At 36.3% G+C, this 21,433-nt stretch overlaps 1 protein-coding gene across 3 annotated transcripts in view; it reads right to left on the bottom strand.

Moving 5' to 3' along the window:
* Positions 1 to 21,433, bottom strand: part of LOC105398233 (myotubularin-related protein 6) — a 47,219-nt gene that overhangs the window by 24,501 nt on the left and 1,285 nt on the right. The window contains exon 1 of one of the 3 annotated variants that reach the window (XM_048625477.1): positions 17,788 to 17,998. The exons of 1 other annotated variant lie outside the window; for it this stretch is intronic. In XM_048625477.1, the coding sequence (XP_048481434.1) occupies positions 17,788 to 17,904 (117 nt within the window). In that variant the 5' untranslated portion in view covers positions 17,905 to 17,998. Of the gene's footprint in view, positions 1 to 2,640; positions 7,018 to 17,787; positions 17,999 to 21,433 lie in introns of those variants that run through there. One more of the 3 variants, XM_048625476.1, reaches the window with a different exon arrangement.

Here is a 21,433-nt window from a genome sequence, read left to right as displayed (position 1 = left end):
ATAGGTACATATCTCTTCAAAATATGTATCATTTGAAAACCAATTTAGATAAACAGAATCACGGATAAACGTAAAACTCAAACTAGAACTCTATTAAAACCTCTCGGAGTGTAAACATTAAGCTGGAAATTATATAACGAAGTGTCAAGAGGAAAATGTAATAAAGATTATCGCCGACTTTGTTAGCGAGATGAAAAACTTCCAGAAATATATTACCCAAGTTTGAAGCCGACACTTACCTACATCGAGTCAAAGTTTCAGGGCAAATCGGGCGAACACCGCTATAAGGCGTCAAAAAATATACAATATTTTTTTATTACTATTTTTTTACTTATTCATAAAAAACTTACGACTATTTTTAACATTTTGTTTCGCCAAACTGCGGTAACAGTTTGTTGGCGGTACGCTCTTATCATTAAATTATATTTATGACTTAATTTTTTTTTCAAAATGAAAAACCACCACCACCATCTTTGCTGACCATGACCAGTTTCGTCCACCCAATCGCATAATTAATAATTGTCGCTAAATTGATTGATTTGCCTTTCTTCACTTATCCTTTAAAAGGATTTCCCATGGGAATTTTGACAAAAGTGAATGTTTTTGTTATATCCATGGTATAATGATATGTTATATCGAAGATAGAAACTATCGATATGTCATATATAGTAAAAAAAATTGCAACTATCGTTTCATCATTATCATCATCATTAGCCTATAGCAGTCCACTGCTGGACGTAGGCCTCTCCCAAAGCACGCTACTGGATGCGATCTTTAGCTTTCCGCTATCGTTTAGCACTGCATAAACCAGGAAAAAACAGCATAATGAATTTGAAAACATAAATTTATTTTAGCCTCAGGTAATGCGATCCTAAATTACTCGTCAAATTATCACAAAGCCTTGCGAACTGTGAACGAGGTCGTAATTCTTTTTATTACGAAATCGGGTTTCAATAAAGAAAATTGTTAAAGCCGGTTTACTAGCCATTTCGCATGAATCGTCTCTTCTCATTGCAATAGAGACCAGCGATATACTATTAATCGCATCAGATTAATGTTGATAGAAACGTGTAATCAATCTAGACTTTAAATCGTATCGGGTAGTTTGAAACTTATTAATAACAATGTCTGGATTAGGTTCAGTACGTCGCCGACCTTTAAAGAGAGCAGACGTGTCCGGTTGCATGTATGTATTTTGTACGTGACTAGACTTCCCAAGTTACCCGTACTTTGCTGGATTAGATTTATAGCGCTATAACAGGATTTCAATGCACAAGCAATGAGCATACGTAGGGGATTCTAGAGTTACACTTGGGCTGACAAGTTTCGAGTTGTATCAATTAATTTCAGCCAAGTTTTCGTTGAAAGAGATGAAGAGACCATCAATCATAAATATAAACAAATATTTATTTGAATCACTGACAACAACAACAAAATATAGGAAATTACAATAGGCACCAGCTCAGCATGTGCTGTAGATACGTAAACCATATTGTACCGATTGAGAGTTTCACATTATGACGAGAATAAAACACTTACATTTACTGACTTAATTATAAAATTTACACCAATGCCGTGATGTACAAAGAAATCGAATTGCATTTGTATAACTTTCAGTATATCACATTCCGCCTAAACATAAAACATAGTTAGACGCCATTATACACACCTGGAATTCCTGGAAATAGCATTATACTATTCGTCACCTTCCTTCCATTTACTGTGAGGGCGAGCTTTACCACAGCCTATTAAACTAAACCAAATACAAAAACACTCAAGCGAAAATAAACTTAAATTAGCGACGGCGAATAAAGTCTCCTAAAGCATCTCGAGTCACTTCTACCAAGAGAAAATGAGCTTTGCAAGATTAAGAGTAAAGTTCAAATAGCAACGGCCTGCAGGGAAGGCTTGTTGTATTTTTCGTAGTAATAAAGCCTTATTTATTTTATTTATATACACTTTATTGCACACAAAAAACAAATATTACACGGAAGCATTTTAAAAATATAGCTTATAATTTGCGCTCAAAGGCAGAGTTATTGCTAAATTGGTGGTTATCGGATGTATATGATTGAAGCCTTGCTAGTGGAGATGCACTATATATGTCTTAAAAACTGGTTTCAAAGAAATCTAATGTGCACTATTTATTTGCCCGTACAAATTTTATTTTATCGCTAAGGTATTAAGATTGAAACTATAATACCTAAGTGAAGTCGATAAGTTTACTCTGTAGACTTTATTTTTGCACGACAAACAAGTGGTTTCATGATGCGGGCTTCTGCTGTTACTTTGAAGTGGCTTTGAGCACTAGCTACAATGTTCAAGCATGCAAATGTTGATTTTGTTATGCAATTTCTACTGCTGCTGCTGCATATTTTAAATGTGTTATAGTTACTTTATTTATAATATTACGATTTAATTCCAAAGGGCCTGTTTTACAATGTCTGGATAATGGATACCTGTGGAATAAAAGAGATGCTGTCACTGTCTAAAACATAATTACAGAGAGTGACAGTATGTATTTTATTCCACAGGTGGCCACGATCCAGACATTGTAAAACAGGCCCGTAGAAAGGCACATCAACCTTACAATATATAAAAAGTAAAATGTATACCTATATAATTTAGGTAGGTACTAATTAACATAGTAAATACGGACAGAACAAAAGAAAAACGGGAAGCTTTTGAAAATACGTAGATGAAAGAACTGGAAAAAACAGTAAAGTTTGCTTGTTTCATTTTAATTAACGACTTGAAATATCTCGCAGCAGTAAATAGATAAAATTTCAAAGAGATATTTAATTACAGAATGAAAAGAACTTTATTCAAGTAAATATTAAAGTAATTTACGGAACAACAAATTCCTATAACGTTATGTAGCGTGCTTACTTGTAAATTAATCACACTTTTTATTGATTTTAATAAAAAGTATCTAACTAGGTGCACGAAATGAAAGATGAAATGAGTATAGATAGAAGTATATAATATATTAAGTAGCGACTATTTCTATTTTTTCAATCCTTTTTTCTTTTTTTTACCTGGTAATTCAGACGACGGAGACATCTCTCCCAACAATATGAGAACAGGTTCCATGTATTTATCAGCCAAAACCAATAGCTCACTTTGACGTTTCCTGAAAGCATTTCCCAATCGATCAATCGACACCTTCACTTGGTTTGTCATCTTGCTAATTTCCGAGCTGTCCTTCATTGCCTCAGCTGCGGAGTATGTCCCGTTTTCATAAAAAAGTTTAATTTCGGAAAAAAAATTCTCATTTTCATTAACAACGTCTTCTATGAGACGTTCTGATTTTTTCTTGCACGCAGCTATAGCATCTATAAGAGATTCCTCAAAAAGCTTACGATACCTGTACACCCGAGGTTTGTAGCTACTCATTTTGAGTCGTTTTACTTCTGGATCTGTGGTTTCATTAGATGAAAGCTCTTCTATTTGGGCCTTTGTCCGATCTATCCAGTCGCACAAAGGATACAGTTCAGATGCCTCTAGGCTGAGATAATTAGACGCTTCTTGCAGCAATCGGTGTTCTAAGTCTTCAAACACTTTGACATGTGAAGCTATACGCCTGGCTTGGAGATCTAGGACAGCTAGACGGTTGGCGCTGCATCTATTCACTGTTTCTACTCGTACAGAATGCGAAATAGTTTTGGCTGCGTGCCGCAACCGTAAAAAATTGGCTCTACTTTCAATCCATTTTGAAGCTTGATTTTGAACGTTTTCTTCAATCAGTTGCAAATTACTATCGAGCTTTTCAAGACATGCGTTATTAAATTCTAGCAATGCTTTATTTTCATATAGTTGTTTCAAAAATGCCTGGTAAATCTGAGAGGAATTATGAATTGACGATTCCATGGCCGGACAAGAACATGCCATTGAGTGATTCTGGAGGAACATACCAATTTCACTTTTAAGAACATCTGTTAATGGTGTGATGAGATTCCTGAACTGGTCTAGGTGAGCTAATTCAGCTTCATAATGTCGCTTATATAACTCTGCGGTGCGATCAAATAAACTCGCAGCATTTTTGCACACTGTAACCATTTTATTAGCGTCAGAGCATGTCGCTATGTTTTTGTTCACTACGGAATATTCAACTTCATTGATTGATTGAATGCGATCGTTATTAGCCATTAATTCATCTAAACTGGCCATAGTGAGTTTTTGAGCCAACCCCAAGCGCATCATGTGAGCGTCGGCTAAAGAATACGTGTCACGTAGAATAAGGTATGTGTTCCTCATAGCTTCATTGAAGTAATTAAGACTATCCAATATTATCGGTAGATCAGTATGCAAATTCCAGATGTCAAGGCATTTTTCTGGTGCGTCATCGTCAGAAGTGGCAATGCGCGGTGAAATACGTTCAATCATTTTATGTAAAACTTCGCTTACTTTGGGATCAAAATACTCCAGACATTTAAAATCTCGTTCTTTATTTATATGTTTAATGTGATAAGATAATTTATTATAGCCTTGGGCAATAGAGGTATTGTAGATTTCGATAACCCTAGCAATGTACTGATCTTTTTCAGTCACTTGTAGGGGTTTCTGCTTTAGTACTGGATATGTAGGGTTCACTGAACAAGATGTACTGCTTGACCTACGTGAATAAGATAACATTGGTTCTTGTGAGCTTATTTTGGTGGCACTGACGGGACGGTCAATAATTTTAGAAGTGAATACCAATTCATTCAATCTTGCCTTGGCTTTCATGAACTCTTCTGTAGCAATTATCTTCAACTGACAACTCATATCTTCGTAAACTCTACAGTTACTAATCAATTGTTGATTTGCTTCAAATATCCGGTTCTCAAAATCTTTTTTAAGCTCTTTAGGTACCACGTGGCCGATAGTTATAAAGCGATGCAAATACTCTTTTAGCAAATCTTTTATGCAGTTACCTCTTTCACGTTCTATTCTTAAGCCTTCATTTTTAAAATCTTCGATTGCAGAAAATTTATTATTCATGAACTGTTTGATTTCATTTACAGCTTTAATCTGGGTGTCCTTTGTTATTGGGGCATCAGATTTATATTTATCGAGCAGACACTGTGTATCTAGATCACATTTGTTTATTTCAGTTTTTAGAATATTTGTTATAGTTTCAACATTAGCTTCGATTTCCTTGTTCGAAGCATCTGCTGCAGCTTCCATTTCTCGCGTGGTTTCTTCATGATTCAGAGGTTTTTCCTCTAAATACTTTTTCAGGCCCAAGCCTCCAGATCGAGGGACCCAGTCAATGGGCAGCGAGAAAACTGCCGTCTTATCATCATTGCACGAAACGAAACCTTTATCATTCTTACCTTGATACATTTTGTTAAATACGTAAGTTTATAAACCTGTGAACTCAGAGTAGAAATATTTCCAAATGTTTGAAGACTTTGAAGTTTGATTAAACATTGAACCACAGAGTACTTTGTATTATACCCGACATTGAACATAGAGCAATATAAATAAAACTTTTTTCTTTCATCAATGAAATAAAAGCGCGGGCCTGTAATGTTATTATTCTGAGTTTAAAAAAAATATAAGTATATTTTTAAGTAGCTTGTGTAACTACTGAATAAAGCCATATGATAAATTATAAGTAGCTTTGTAGTTTTTAAGTTTCATTATCAACAAAGAAGTAATAAACTAAAACTTTCTGATCATTACGTACTTTGTCTATAAGTAGTAGGTAAATACTTAAATGAGAATCGAAAAAAAGAGAATCTGAAAGGCTGAATTATGAAAGCGATTACTTTTAAAATATTGATTTTACTGATGTCTCAAATAAAAGAGGGATATGTAGTAAATATTTTAAAGAAGTAGTAGTCCGCAGTCTCCGCATCAACTGTTATGCTACCTGTCCACCAGTGCGGAGCGAGGGAGCGGAGCGGAGAAATTGACCAATGAGATTGCATAAAAACTCCGCTCATGCCATTTGCGCACCGCTCCCCTATCCCGCCCCGAACTGGTGGAGTACCCTTAGTAACCAATCTTTTAATGTCAGAGGCTACTTCTTATCCCGAAATACCCGGGAAACCCGTTCAATGCAAATCGATGCCCGCGAGAAAATATTTCCTAGTAACAAAAGGGGATTTTAAAATCATCTTTTTTAATTTTTCATTTTAATCAATTTTTTATCATTTTAGACTTAGCTTTAGCTACCGTACTCAAAATAGTAGGTTCAAATCCTTATAATTACTCGAGTGGCTGGTTAGAGGCTGGAAGCCCGTGAAGACTGAAAGCTTCAGCGAAGTTCACTGAAACCTGAAGCTTTTTGTTCGGGAACAATAGGCGAGAGGCTATTGTTTGCTTCCTACAGGGATTTACGGTGTGTGATACCTTTTGTGTTTATTCGTTAACACGTGTGTTGATATGATACTGTCTACGTCAATATTAACACTCCATCGTCTATGAACAGACATGACTGTGATAGAACTGTGATATTAACATTTATAGGTATAGTTATAGACCTGTATAGGCAGACACCTTGCGACCTCTATTGGCATTTCTTCAACCATATAATCTTCTTCGTTGAGGGTAACTTTTAATCAGCGCTCAAACAAAAGTACGCTTTTGTGTCCGTCTGTTTTATAGCTATTAACCACATGATCAGTGTGCACACATCGTATAACACCTCACTTCTTCTTTTAGGTTGTGAAAGACTAAAGCGTACGTATTGTATTTGGTTCGCAAACAGGTATAAATGAACATAGCAGGCTGAGGGCGGCGAGTGGCCAACAATCTTGAATGCCCGCTGAATACCAAATGAGTCCGATATTGAGCTTGCACCCTGATGCTATATTCACGGTTCTGTGGCATACTGCGTATTGTATATGTATCCTACTTATATTATAAAGGCGAAAGTTTGTATGGATGTTTATTACTCTTTCACAAGCTTTAAATTTTTTTATGAGATTTAGTATGGCGACACCTGCAGAAAACATACCATCCGTGTCTGTAAAGTGTGTTATAAACCAATGTTGAATAGTAAATAAGCGCGTCTCGTTACAATACCTGAAACAAAATAAAACAATGTTATTATAATAGCAGAATCAACTACATAATTTCCTAATTACAGAATCTATATACCTTTTTTCACGGGGAAAGACATCTAATACAAACAAAAACTACCCTTATTGGAATGTAATAAGGGTCCTGTCAGATGTCTTTCCCCGTGAAAAAAGGTATAGGTATTGTGTATCACTAAAAAGATTACAATCACAGTTGATCTGCAATTATAGTTGTTTTAATTGAGATTTCCTATAGGTTACAATGAAAAAAAATGTTTCTCAACAAAATTAAAATATCAAACCCGTACTCAGATTGCCCTTCTGCCATACAATACAGGTTTTATTTATCTCTAACAGGGTATTTCCATAACGTCGTATTTAGAAAGAAATAAGGGTGAAAACGGTGTGCTGATCCCGTAGACAGTGGATGTCCATGAATTCCATTTTCCACTACATATTTAAATCTAAGAGCCTGATACTCGAGGTATGTTTTAGAACTTATATAAATTACATAACTCTGGGTTGCCCTATTTCGCTACGCATACAAACAAGCTCTCCCTCCACTAAGTTCTAATAAAATAACTGTATTCGGCAAAACATCACGTTCACAGAATAATTGAATTATTTTAATGTTTTTTTTCTATAGCAACATTTTAATCGAAACAGGCAAATCTCTAGCTTGATAGCTTGCATCTAGCTTGTAAGTACTCTCTGTTTGTGTAGAAAATATGCGTTCAATGTATCTACGTGTGTTGATGCTACATACAATTCAGGCAACATATAGCCACCTTGGTCATCTACTCATGTAGTGCACCGCCTAAAAAGGAAAATTGCAATGAGGACATAAAATACATAATTATCTTCTTCTTCACTTCCAGTTACAGCATCGTATGCAGCGTTACTAGATTCTTCAGGTTTTCGGAGCCCGATACAAAAGAAAGCTCTTTGGCGAGCAGTAAGTACGACACACAATAGTCTAACAAAAAAAAAAAATTGATTAAAGTAACAATAGCTCTGTTGACCCGTTTTCCGATACGATCCTACAAAGAAACTTTTAAAGCTATTTTTCCATTGCACGCTGAAGAACTGTACCTATCCTGGTCTTCAGAAACCTCAACTTCAAGTGCAAATTCCGAGCTATTGAATATCGATCACTCAATCCGGTTACCCGGATTCATATATCCGGATCAGATTCTTTGTAAACGGCACTCGAGGGATATAATCAGATAGCGTATAAAAAGAGAGATATTTGAATAGGAGGCGTTTATTAGGTACCTAGGTAGGTATATGTATAAGAATTTTCTTGTATATGTAAAACTAGCTTCTTCCACCTTCGCTTTGCCGTATAAGGTTTTCCAGTGGGAATTCCGGAATACAAATTAAAGCAACTGTCAGTAAAAATGGTTCAGCCGTTTTTTAAGCGAAAGTAACAAACATTCATGCATACATATACAAAATTTCAGGTTAATGGTATACTTAACATAATTGTATACCTTCTAAATTTTACCTTCTTTCTTTTTAGCCCCTTTCATTGGAAAGGTCTTAGGCTTGAATGAAGATGTACCAATTAACGCTTTTCAAATAAGGACTTATTCTGAAGGGTTTATAGGGACAGTGAAGGAAAACTTCGTGAGGAAGCCTTTACAAGTAGGTAAGTGCACAGTCATCTACATAGATTGTAGATTGTGTGTCTACACGGCATTGCATTTATTTCACAACGCTCCCTATCACGTACAAAATGTAGGCATAGCGAAACTACTGACGTATTTGTAAATGCTTAAATGAATAATATAAAAAAATATTAAAAGAAGTAAGCGATAACGAAGAACGATACAACCATTGTACCTACAACACTTACAAATAAAACAAGTATTGACTCTGTAGCTAATTTACACGCACTATTGCACGGGTAGAAACTTACTGCTGTGCAAAATTTGAAGGGTTTGAAGTGTTATCGCGAATCCAAAACGAAATAACATTTACGAAGTAATTAGTGCCAAAATCAATACATATTGAATCCGAAAATGTTTGTCAAAACAAGTTCGCGATAGCTGCAGAAAGCCAATAGTGGCGTACTTAACTAAAATATGCAGCAGTATATCTGTACGGCTCGACCGAAAAAGACGAGTGTTAAACGTTGGACGTGTGTAAAGCTCTACAAAACCCGAAAACTGCAGTTTTTTTGTTGGAAGTTGTGTTGTGACTCGATTACAATACAAAATAAGAATAACTACTACAAAACAAAACTACTATTACTAAGCTACTGGTAAAACCAAATCTGAAAGGAAAGAATAAATAATAATTGGATGGCAATAATAGTAAAGTTATTTGCCGAGAAACTCCAACCCCGGCTGTTATTATATGAAATATCTCGTGCTAATGGCCTCAGGGGACGCTGTACAACTCATTTGGTCTGAGCTGCGGGAATCTCTGCTACTGAGTGCCTGTCCACAATGGCTGAGGGTACTGACGGAATTAGTCTTCAATAAATAGGACCGTGCGGCGTAGTGGTTAGTAGACTATCGTGCCGAAGGTTCCAAGTTCGATTCCCAGCCGGACAGACGTCTTACAGTGCAATCTATTACGATTACGGGTGGCTCTTGCGTTTAGGTACAATAATATAATACAGCAGCGATTTAAATATTTTAGAAAAGGGTTTTCCGTAACTGATAAATGGCAGAATATACCTACACATCTAATATCCATTTCCCGTTGGACATTCGTCACAAAGTAGGTAAATGAAGATGTGCAACAAGCCAACCCCCGCCTAATAATGAATTTCTCTCTACAGTCGAATATTCCTGGAAGTTTAGTTTCAGCGCTGTGCAACTCGACCAAACATTTAATTCAATACGTGTCTCCGTTTAATTAAAACTGACATACACGTTCAGGGACCAACGAACGTCGACTGACGAGAACTGATATGTACTCTATTTTCAACTGAATGGCATTCCAACAGAGTCTGCTATTGAAATCGAACTAGAAATTCTGAAAGTATTCACTAAAGCCGGCCATTCGATGGCCCTGGCGTGGGTATTTTAATGAATTTAAGATATTTGCTTACTATATTGGAAATTCTGAGTAATTTAATTTTTAGATTACTTTCAAGAAAAAGAAAACGGGATAGGTACGAGCTAATTGCTATAAAAACTTGGCAACTCCTGGCAGCGTCCAGCGTAACGAACGTGATGTTATCTTCTTGGCGTATCGGTGACAGACAAATAGAGCAAGACTAGGTTTTGTCACCGTGGCGTGGTGGGTGACAGTCAGATTAGCATCCACCGCTGCCTGCACAGTGTGGGCCGGACGTTCAGTATAAGATACAGTTGATACATCGTTCTCCTTCCATGCCAAGGTTCGTGCATTTCATACTATAGCTCTGCCCTCATTAGAATAGATTTTATCTAAGACCGCCTACAACATAGGTCGCTAACTCTATACATGTTTTCTTTATCATGCGATTTTCTTCTTTGTTATATCTTTACAACATAAAATAATAACTCTTGTTTGTTCAGCTGAAACTGAATATATTTTACTTTTCGTTTTACCAGCAAACAATCATATTATTCTTCCGTGAAAAATACAATTTCATGCAGATCGCAGGAATTTTCCTTTTCCTTTCTATGTAAATGGTTTCACAGATATGCTTCAGGGAAAACGTATAAACCTACATCAGTATCTCCCTACGGGGGCATTCGTCTTATACCTGTAAATCCGTAAGAGTTTTGTAGTCCGCCGACCGATAAAACGGGGTGTTATAATTTTGGTGTGCATGGCATCATTGACAATCCGATTTAGAAATTTGAATTGAACACGTATTATACAAATACTTAACAATAAAAAAATATTCCTCAGAAAACTTCAACAACTATCTAATCATCGGTGGAATTTCACCAAACGTCTAACGTATTTAGCTACCTGTCAAACGTCTGTCAATTAGTACAAAATGTATTTAAAATTTGCTTTAAATAGAATTTAAGTTAAATACTAAGTACTAACTGACAGTCGTTTGACAGAATACTGTCACAAGAATAGACGAATAGAATTCCTTTGTGCGTGCCGCAGTCACGGACGAACGGAATATTTCCTAAACCTGAAAGGCCGTAACTTTTTTTATACCGTCTCTCGCAGATAAAAGAGCAGTTTGAGTATGAAATTACAAGTTACCCAGCTCACGTACTGAATGGGAATAAAAATATCATAAACCTGCAATAAATGTACACAAAAGGGATGATTTCAGAATAGTCAGAGACATATTTGGCGGTTGTTGAGATGTGATGAGGTTGTATGGTAGAGCTACAACTCTTTCCATATTTGGCACACTAGAATAGATACCTACGAAATATCTGTGCCAAATATGAGGAAATAGTATAAATTCAAAATATGTATCGTACGATTTTCAGGTTTTATAAATACACTCACAGCAACGAAAAGGTGACAAATCACAATAGCTCATTTTTTTAAAAACATAAGTACACTTAATTGAAATTTTAACACAATATTTACGTTTTTATCTCGTAATATAAATTGATATTAAATGTGATACGATTATGATTAGTACAATACTTCTAATCTGTAGAGCCTTGGAGTGTTGTAGAAGCGTATTTACGTCTAGATTCGAAACTAATCCCCGTTTTTAATATTGTGGTGAAAGCCGCAGTAATATGAGAGTAAAAATACTGTGGTAATATCACTGGGCCCCGCTCTTTGAAATTTCCTGTGACATTTAATTCTGAGCTAAGCTTTATAGGATATCCAGAGCGTGTATGGTCGTTATCAGCTTATAAGATTAGTAGCCAAGCTTTCAAAGGATGGCGGGTCTGATTAGTGCTTTAGATGAAGGCATATGTATAGTTTACAGCAGTGTTTTTCAACCTTTTTCATGACGCGACCCCCCTGGTAATAAAAAATATTTCGCGACCCCCTTGACCCTTCGGTTTTTATTAACATGTAGGTATGTATAAAGAAGCCAACGTTTTTTTGGATTTTGTTTTATTGGCTACCATATAAAAAGACCTAAATATAGTCAAAGTATCTTATTAGTTAACTATGTTAAATACAGGGTGTTGCAAAAAGGGTATACTTACTAAGCCGAAACCTACATGTGCAATTGTGCATCATGGTATATCTAAGCCCGAAAATGAAATCAGAATTTTATTTCAAAACTTGCGGAAAAAATACTTACCCTTTTTGCAACACCCTGAATAATTCAATTCTGTTATTATTATCAGCCTCTGGATTCACTTTGAAAAATCTGAGAGGAGTTGTTAATTTATACGTAATTTTGAAAACCATTATATTTTAATACATTTAATATTATTACTTATTATTTTCTGCACTCATTGGAAGCAAAAATGACCTGAACCAAAAAATCTATCAAAAAACCTTCTCTAATTTAATAATTTACGGTGAGAGGCAAGATGAAGTAAGAGTAGACTCGAGCTAATTGTATTCTTCTTCTGTATGTAGGTATCAACAAAAGATTTCTCGGGAAAACTACAGATTTTGGCCAGATTTAGTAGTAGTTTGCTATAAAAATCCATGCTCGCAAGGATGGAGTAAAATGCTTATGATCGCTGATCTATCTAATAGAAATATTAATTAAATTACTTGTCTTTATAGTATTTTTTCACTAAAGTACCCAGTTTTTTCGACCTCTGGCGACCCCCCTACAGAAGCTTCGCGACCCCCCAGGGGGTCGCGACCCACAGGTTGAAAAACACTGGTTTACAGGGTGTAGTTCCACCAATAACAATGATGCCGATAATAATGAAAAACATATTTTATCAGAAAAAATATTCACATATTGCAAGATATTAAATGACATTTGCATACTCTTTACCTTCTCATAATAACTACAGTTAGTAAGTATTAAGTTAATAAATTAATGTTAGTAAATTTCAACGCCCAGCGGATAGTGCCTAAGGGTTCGGGTCAATAACACGAATGTAATGTAATCTAGTTATCTAAAGTTAGCATATCATAATTCGATTGTTAATCCGGTGACAATCGATGTAACCGGCAAGTAGCCACTTTGTGATAAGAAAGACTGATAATATCAATCAAACTTACGAGTGCTAACTAAAGTTTATGTTAGGTGTCTTTGATAATTTCTTACAAAGGAAGTAAGTGTATAGATAGAAAAAGTTGGAAATATTTAAATGAGTTAGGCTTAACGTTATGTTTTGTTTCATAGTCGAAGACGGGCAATATATTATTCCAAGATGTCTCCGTCGTGAATATTAGGTATTTCGAAGACGGCAAAATTATATACATACAATATAAATTTTCATGTACCTACGTAAATATTCAGGCGTCTAATCAGTATTCTGAGCGGCGATCGCGTTCCGAGCCAGTGGGTCGGGAACAGATGATGTGCTGAGATTCAGACGCGACTTGTAGGTAGCCAACTCATTTTGCCTACCTAATGTTCAAGAAGCGTCCGTAGACTCCGTAGTCCAGCTTGCTTCAGTGTTCGTAACTGACATGACCACTCAATTCCATCGGGGATTAAATTTTTTATTAAGTATTATAGTAAGTAATAATAATGTTAATCAAATAATTATTAGAGATTAGAGACATAAACGCTGAATTCAGTGTCACGAAAAGTTTTCTAGGAAACCAGAAAAAAAGTGTGTGGGGCTGAGTGATAATAAATATTAAGTAAGTCTACGTCACTTTAATCTACAGCCAACCTCAAACGAGTAGCCAATTAGATTAAATGATGTGTGGCGACGGATAATATCATTAGTCATGCTGGAATTATGTAAGTTGCTTACAACTTATAGCGCAGTAGCTACAGATATAACTCGATAGTAGCATAGCCCTCCAAAATAAGAGATTCGTGTCCAACAGCAGACTAATCGGGATAGGGGCTGATGATGACACATAATCATCAGCTCGGCCTGCCGTAATACATCTTTATCAGCTTAGGGGATTACTCTCTAAATTGACGAACGATAATCGACCCCCCTATAATCTGCTAGACATGGACATGGGCCTCTCACAAGGTGCGTCACTACACTGTGTACTCGGCTATCATTATTCAACCACTACCTGTCTTTCTAAACTCTAAGGTCTTCGGTCAAAGTCGGTGCACTGGAAGGCGTACCGCGCTACCTTGCCTGTCTGTGGTCCCTGGTCGTCTACCCCGATGTCATTTCTTTATGAGATATTAAATTCTTTTAGCACGCGAATCTATATATTTTAAATTTACGCCAAATGAATGATCGTGTTAGGCATACCGTGTCTACTGTCCATCCGTGCCGTAAATATCTGTTTAGAAGTTAATTTCGTAACACTATCACAAAGCTAAGTTCAATGTTTTCTTATCTTTATTGACTTGTCATCCATTAAGGATAACTAGTATTTACTATCAATATGGCTGCCAGCTATAAGGTGGACGGTTCTAATGATAAGATTTAATTACAGACCCTTTAGTAAACGATGATTGTTGCAAAGAGATAGGCTGAGTAAGGAAATGCATTATATACTGAGTGCTGCTTGTATCTTTTGATGTTAAAGAATGTTTAATCCTAATAATAAAGTTAGCATAGCATAAATGTTAAGGTCTTTATTTTTCCTTTCTAATTTTATCCTGGCATAGCCACGGAAAACTTTTGTAGAGACGAAGCGAACCACATAATTGAAATAATTTCAAACTTACTGAGGAAGCCTAGGACTAGAATACCGAGCAGTTAAATTACTGAAGCTGAAGTTATCCACCGTTAATGCTAATAAAGAACAATTAATATAATAGAAATTTACAACAGCTCCAACACAATTACTGTCACATCTTCACATATTACCTGGATTGTCTAGTGTTGTACACCTGTTGATGAACGATATTTTGTATAGAGCCTCTAGTACGGGTTTTACAATTATTTACGAAAACGAAAATGTTGATTAAAAGTAAATAGGTATTTTATATTTTAAGTATAATGTATTACATTTTTTGTCTATTGAACCTAAAAAATATACCTACCTAGACATCTTGAAACTATATCTTAAACGATGGCGCCTGGTCATCATAGCACAAGGAATCCTAATATGAGGACCAAGGTTTATATTTAAACTGTGTCTGTAATGATTTAAAAAAAAAAAATTTTTTTATTTATTTACATCGACGGCAAAATATACTACGAATTCACTTTCGCTTTCGAAACGCTGTCGTAAAATATGAAGGCAAATTCAGCTTGGAAGAAAGGGTAAAAGGGTTTTATTGCTGGAATGAATCTTTCAGTTAAAATTTTCTAGGTTTCGCTTTCTAAAAGGCGGCAGGGGTGAAAATTAATGTTAATTACTACACTGTCTTTGTTTAAAGAAAAATATTAAATATTATATACACCTATATCATTATCGTTATATCGTTCAGGATGTAACTGTAAACGAGACACCGTATCTTTTTTGCAAGAAAGTCATCGACAAATATAATAATCGTTTATCGTTACCGAACTGATGAAACAACACTAGAAAAGTTTTAATTCACTCGTGAGCTCGGGACACAGGTAAGTAGCGACCGCAAATTGTAGCGGTGAACTTCAGAGACCCTACACTACATATATGTACCCATTAATATGTATATAGTTATTAGATATTTATTTGTTTTATTTATTTAGTGTATGTACTGTTTAAGTAGTATATATTTTTTATGTATATACTTGCACCACAACTACCTCACAATCATTATAGTCTCACTCACTTCCATCCAAAGGTTGTCTGGAAGAGATTGCTATAAGCAATAAGGCCGCCTCTTTGTACTGTTTTATTTTTAAGTTGTGTTTTTTTTTTGTAATTTTTGTTCTTGGTGCAAATAAAGTGTTTTGTATTGTATTGTATTGTATATATAACGTGGGTGTATTCACTAAATTATGTGGTTACATGAGAGGTAATTTATTAACAGTGAAGGGACTTTGTTACTAACACTGCGGCGTACTATGGCTGGGATCAAAGAATAAGAAACGGAAAGCCAAACATACTTTTAGAATATAGAATACATAAAATTATTTACTGGATAAATTTTTACACAATGTTCTGTTAGGCTATTTTTATCTCAGAATTCTGACGAGAAACAATTTTCAGGTGAAGCAAAGCCCGAAGGGAAAAGCTAAATAAATAGATAAAAGGGCAGTCCTATGAAACTGACCGCAACACGTCACAAAACCACAAGTAAGTACCTCGATCTATACGTTTCTACTTTGTAAACGGATATCAACTTTCGTTACGGTCCACTAGTCGGGTATTCGGGTCGAATAGACACAAAGTTGTACTGGGCTTTCCATCACACTCACGAGTTCATCACACTGAGACGATCCTATTTCAACGTGAGCGACCAAATAGCGTGCGTTAATGAGTAATGACCCTGACTACTAAGCCGAAGGTCCTGGGTTCGATCCCCGGCTGGAGCTGATATTTGTTTAAAAACTGGTCGGGTCTTCAGTGTTAATATCTATTGTTCGTGTTGATATATCAGCTGTCCGATTACATATTATAGGCTGTGCCTATACAGGGTGTTGCAAAAAGGGTATAATAAGCCGAAACCTACATGTGCATTGTGCAGCATGTTATATCTCAGCCCGAAAATGAAATCGGAATTTCTAAATTCACGAAAAAACCCATGAAAAAACACGTGACTTAATATTTTTTACGAATTTTGAAATTATGATTTTATTTTCGGGCTTAGATATATACCATGCTGATGCTGCACATGTAGGTTTCAGCTTAGCATAACCTTTTTGCAACATCCTGTGTAGCTTGGGTTCAGATGGCCGTCTGTGAGATGTCCTCATACTCCTCATTATTATTTATTTTTAGGTTTTATTTAATTTAGGTTTCTAACTTAAAAAAAAATTCTCAACTGAGAACGTCAAGTTAAGCAACACTTAAGTGTGAATAGTCAGTATGACATTATTATGCAATGCTGTGATTGGCTGAGCACGACTTCAGTCATGTTTAGGTCTTCGGTTAGTAAAGTATACTTCAATCATATTGAAGCTGCAAAAGCTTATACCTAACCACAGTAAATCGAAGGTAAAAATTCAATTTCGAAGATGGACTTGGCCTATAGACAGGGTATACTAAAGACAATATTTGCTTCTTTCTAGACAAACAACCGGCGAACCAGTCGGCTAGATAAAAGTAGGGGTGGATTTCAATAAAGGAAAAGTACAGGGCTTGAGTAAGTTAAGTACATAATAACCGTTGGCGTAGAAAAGTTTAGAAGTTCTGAGCACGATAAGGCAAACATAGCGTGGTCCGACTTTAGCCGGTAGAAGTTAGGCAAAAGGTAAGAGGGTAGTGGTCTTTCTTGGTTCGTAAGATGTAGCTGGTCGCTTCATCATCAGGGATCGCTATTTTAAAAACTCCGCCTGTATACTTTTGGGCGCAGGCCACCGTACATACGCTCACGTTTGTCTCTCTTTAGAGGGTTAGGCAGAGACTATGGACCTTCACATGCCACGATCCTGACATACTTCTTTCGCTTCCTCTACATTCATAAGACTCCTCATACACGCTCGTCGGTTTCGGAATCTCCTAATGTGGCTTTTCTTGAGTATGTCGCCAAAGAAAGTGTTGAAAATAAGACCTGAAGGAAGGCGAAAGAGCGTAAGACCACGAAAGACGTGGCTTGATTGCGTGAAAGAAAATATGAGAGAGTGTGGAGTGAATGAGGATATGACAGGAGATATAGGGTAAAAAGGGTAAACATGACGCACAAAGCCGACCCTAAATAGGGATGCCAAGGAAGAAGAAGTTGCCTATTTGGTCGACCTACCTTCTCAGTGACGGCCAACCCAGCAAACTCTTCAGCGTTGACGCAGTCGCCCTTCAGCCAGTGAGCCAGGCGGCCCAGCTCGCCCATCATACTCGTGCGCGTCAAAGAGTTCAACATTTTCCCAAATCAATTTCTCACACTAATTATAGATTTATACGTTACAGTTCTTTTATCTTGAATCACTGCGTAGTTTATATTCGAGCGTATTTTTTAATCAATTATTATTATGCACTCGATAATCGTTTTGACGCGCAGTCCCGTGCCTAATTCATATTTTTCAGATAGGAGATGAAATGAGTATTTGAGTCGTGACTAGAATGCTAAACGTTAGATCGAAATTAAAACGGACCTCGGTCTTTCTTTGAAATTCAGTACAGATTTTAGCGTTTAAATTTCGCGAAGTAGGTAGATACCTGTAGGTACTTTACAGTATCAATGTCCGGTTCCCTAAATATTGTAAACACTAGAAGTCGAAATCTGCCAGCCGAAACCCTCCGAAAATTTCACGAAAACTCGATTCAAAGGCGTAGAATCTAACGATATATCGCGTTTCACGAAACTTCACTAATTAAAACTTTCCTAATGAATGCATTGCATAAGACACAAATAATACTGCATGACTTTAAAATTGGGGTGAACGCGGGAATTACACGACCTCTTCCACCGGCGGCGAAGCTCCCACTGACATTTACTGACAATAATCGCATCGCAATCGGCCCGCTCTTATCTCCAAAATAAATTCGAAAATTCTACCCCTAACAGCCCTCCATACGACTTTCGACCAAGCTGCCAAAGGCATAAAATTTCATTTAGATTGCGCCAATGCGGGGTAGCCGCCAGGGAGCATGCGCGAGTGAAAGAGCCGGGAATACGCGGTATGCCTACATTTCCTGATTTGGCCAATTTCCTCATTCTGAAAACAGGTGCCTTGTAAGTGCTATTACCAGAATTGTGCTGCTTTATCTACTGAATTCTACTGGAATAGATGGCAATATGTATTACAAAAATATTAAAAATATTATATTTAAAAAAAACACGCACTCACGCCTTGTACTAATGTACTCCCTTGCCGCGTAGGCAGAGGTGCATTGCTGCACCCACTTTTCGCCAGAGTGTTATGTTAGTCCCAATGTAATAGGGGGCGGGCCTATTGCCATTGTATTACATATATATTATATGTATATACATTATAAGTAATCTTTGAACCAAAATTTTAGCTCTTTGTTTTGGTACATTGCATTCACACTGTATAGATTCAGCTGTTTTGTGCAATGTACCAAAATATATTTTTAAAAAGCAAAAATTTTATATTTCCCAAAGGCAGTCTTTAAAAATAATTACTAAACAATACAATGGTTTTTTTACTAGAGTAGATAATCACTACAGTACATAGTATAAAGGAATTAGTAAATTAAATCAAGTAATTACTTATTTATTAGTAATTATTTCTGCCCTATACATTTTTCAAAGCTATATTAATAAGCCAAGGTAGTTTAATATGAGAGTATCAGCCATCAGAAAGTACCTATCTCAGAATAACCACTTTGATTTAAATAGTTTTAAAGACCAAAAGTTTATCCTCACAAAAGCCATAAATAAGTTGAAACTTTAAGAATAAGATTTTTGTTTGGTTTCCATTCAATCCATGTTCCTGGATTCCTCTGAGTGTGAAGATATGTGTACATATATATACAATGTTACCCCATTATTCATAGAAAAGTTAAGGAATGTTTTAGAGAACTATTGATCTTTTTTATCCCTCTCTGTTGAAGAACAAATTGCTCTTTACCTATTGTGTCCTACATCTGTGAACAACATAAAATTTTCAGCGAATTTTTCTACAAGAACAGATTATTAGTATTATTAGCCTCATTTATTAAATATTAAATACTAGCTGTTCCCGCGCGCTTCGCTTCGCCTTAAAAAGTTTTCCTGTAGGAATTCTGGGATAAAAAATAGCCTATGTTCTTTCTCAGGGTCTAGACCGTATGTATACCAAATTTCATTCAAATCCGTTCAGTAGTTTTGGCGTGAAAGAGTAACAGACGGACAGACAGACAGACAGACAGACACAGTTACTTTCGCATTTATAATATTAGTTAGGATGTAAAGGGTTTTTTTTATATTCCTCACATTGGATTTCAATATACATTTTCAAACTGAAGTACCTATAAGTTAGAATCGCCACTTAAGGAGTACAAAGAGCTAACCAGGTCAGAGGTTAGTCTTGATCTTTAAAAAAAGTTTTAGATTCATATTTACAAACAGTGTTTATCAGAGAGGGAGAGAGAGGGAGCTTACATGGTGGGATGATGAATGCAAAAAGGTAGTGAATGAAAAGAAAATGGCATGGTTGGATTTTTTGTCTAAAAAAGCCAACAACAGAATGCAAGGAAATCAGGGAATGGACGATGAAATGAAAGAGATTCGAGAAAAGTATGTTCTGCTAAAGAAAAAAGTAAAAGAAGTGATTGAAAGAAAGAAGAAGGCATTAAAAGATGAATATGACAGGAAATTCTCTGACAACTTTCGAGCGAACATTAAATTGTTCTGGAAGTTGGTAAGAAAGGCTCGAGGGAAGTCAGAGAATACAAATCTGGATGTGATAAGGGATGAAAATGGAGATGTTTTGAAAGATGAAAATAAAGTTCTTAAAAGATGGAAAGAATATTTTGAAAGTTTGTTTGAAAGCACAGATTGTAGAACTAGTAGTGATGTAGAGGTAGAAAATGAAAGAATAGTAGATGAGGAAAACAAGATAAGTATGAAAGAAATTATGGAAGCATTAAAAAGAATGAAAGTTGGTAAATCGGCCGGGTATGATAGGGTATCTTTAGAGATGCTAAGAGCGGGAGGTGGAGTGGCTGCAAGTGAGCTTTACCAACTCTTCAATGAGTGCTGGCGTTGCGGTACTGTGCCACGCGACTGGTGCAGAGCGGTCATAGTTCCTTTGTATAAAGGAAAAGGCTCGCTCCAGACCTGCAACAGTTACCGCGGCATCAGCCTCTTAAGTATATTGGTGCCTCAACTGTAATGGTGGTGTATGTAAAGATAAATAAATAAATAAATTGTATGCAAAAATATTGATTGAAAGGGTAGTGAAAGAGACGGAAGAAAAGATCTGGGATGTGCAAGGTGGTTTTCGAAAGGGGATGGGATGTACGGATCAAGTCTTTTCTCTACGAAGCGTCACAGAAAAGGTCCTTGCAAAGCAGCAAAAGGTTTTTTGTGCCTTCGTAGATTTGGAAAAGGCTTATGATAGAGTGAGGAGGAATGATTTATGGGAGACACTGTCCGTTTATGGAGTGGACAGTCACCTGACGCGGGCACTGGGGTCCCTTTATAGGGAGTCTAGCGCTTGTGTCGGGATAAACGTAGCCTACACGGACTGGTTTGATATCCACAGGGGTGTTAGACAGGGATGTGTGGCTTCGCCTTGGCTGTTTAATCTGTTTATGGATAGTTGTCTCAAGGATATGAAAGATGATGAAAGAGGTTTAAGAATAGGAGAGTTACTTCTTAAGTGCTTGCTGTATGCGGACGATCAAGTCATACTTGCATCTTCGGTAGAACAGCGGCAACAACAAGTAACTCTCATGCATGAAAGTTTTAAAAGGAAAGGAATGAAAGTGAATGTTAGTAAGAC

This window comes from Plutella xylostella, chromosome 14 (assembly GCF_932276165.1).
Source record: "Plutella xylostella chromosome 14, ilPluXylo3.1, whole genome shotgun sequence".
Lineage (NCBI taxonomy): Eukaryota > Metazoa > Arthropoda > Insecta > Lepidoptera > Plutellidae > Plutella > Plutella xylostella.
The sequence above is the reverse complement of the archived record's forward strand: the minus strand, read 5'-3'. Positions and strand labels throughout refer to the sequence as shown.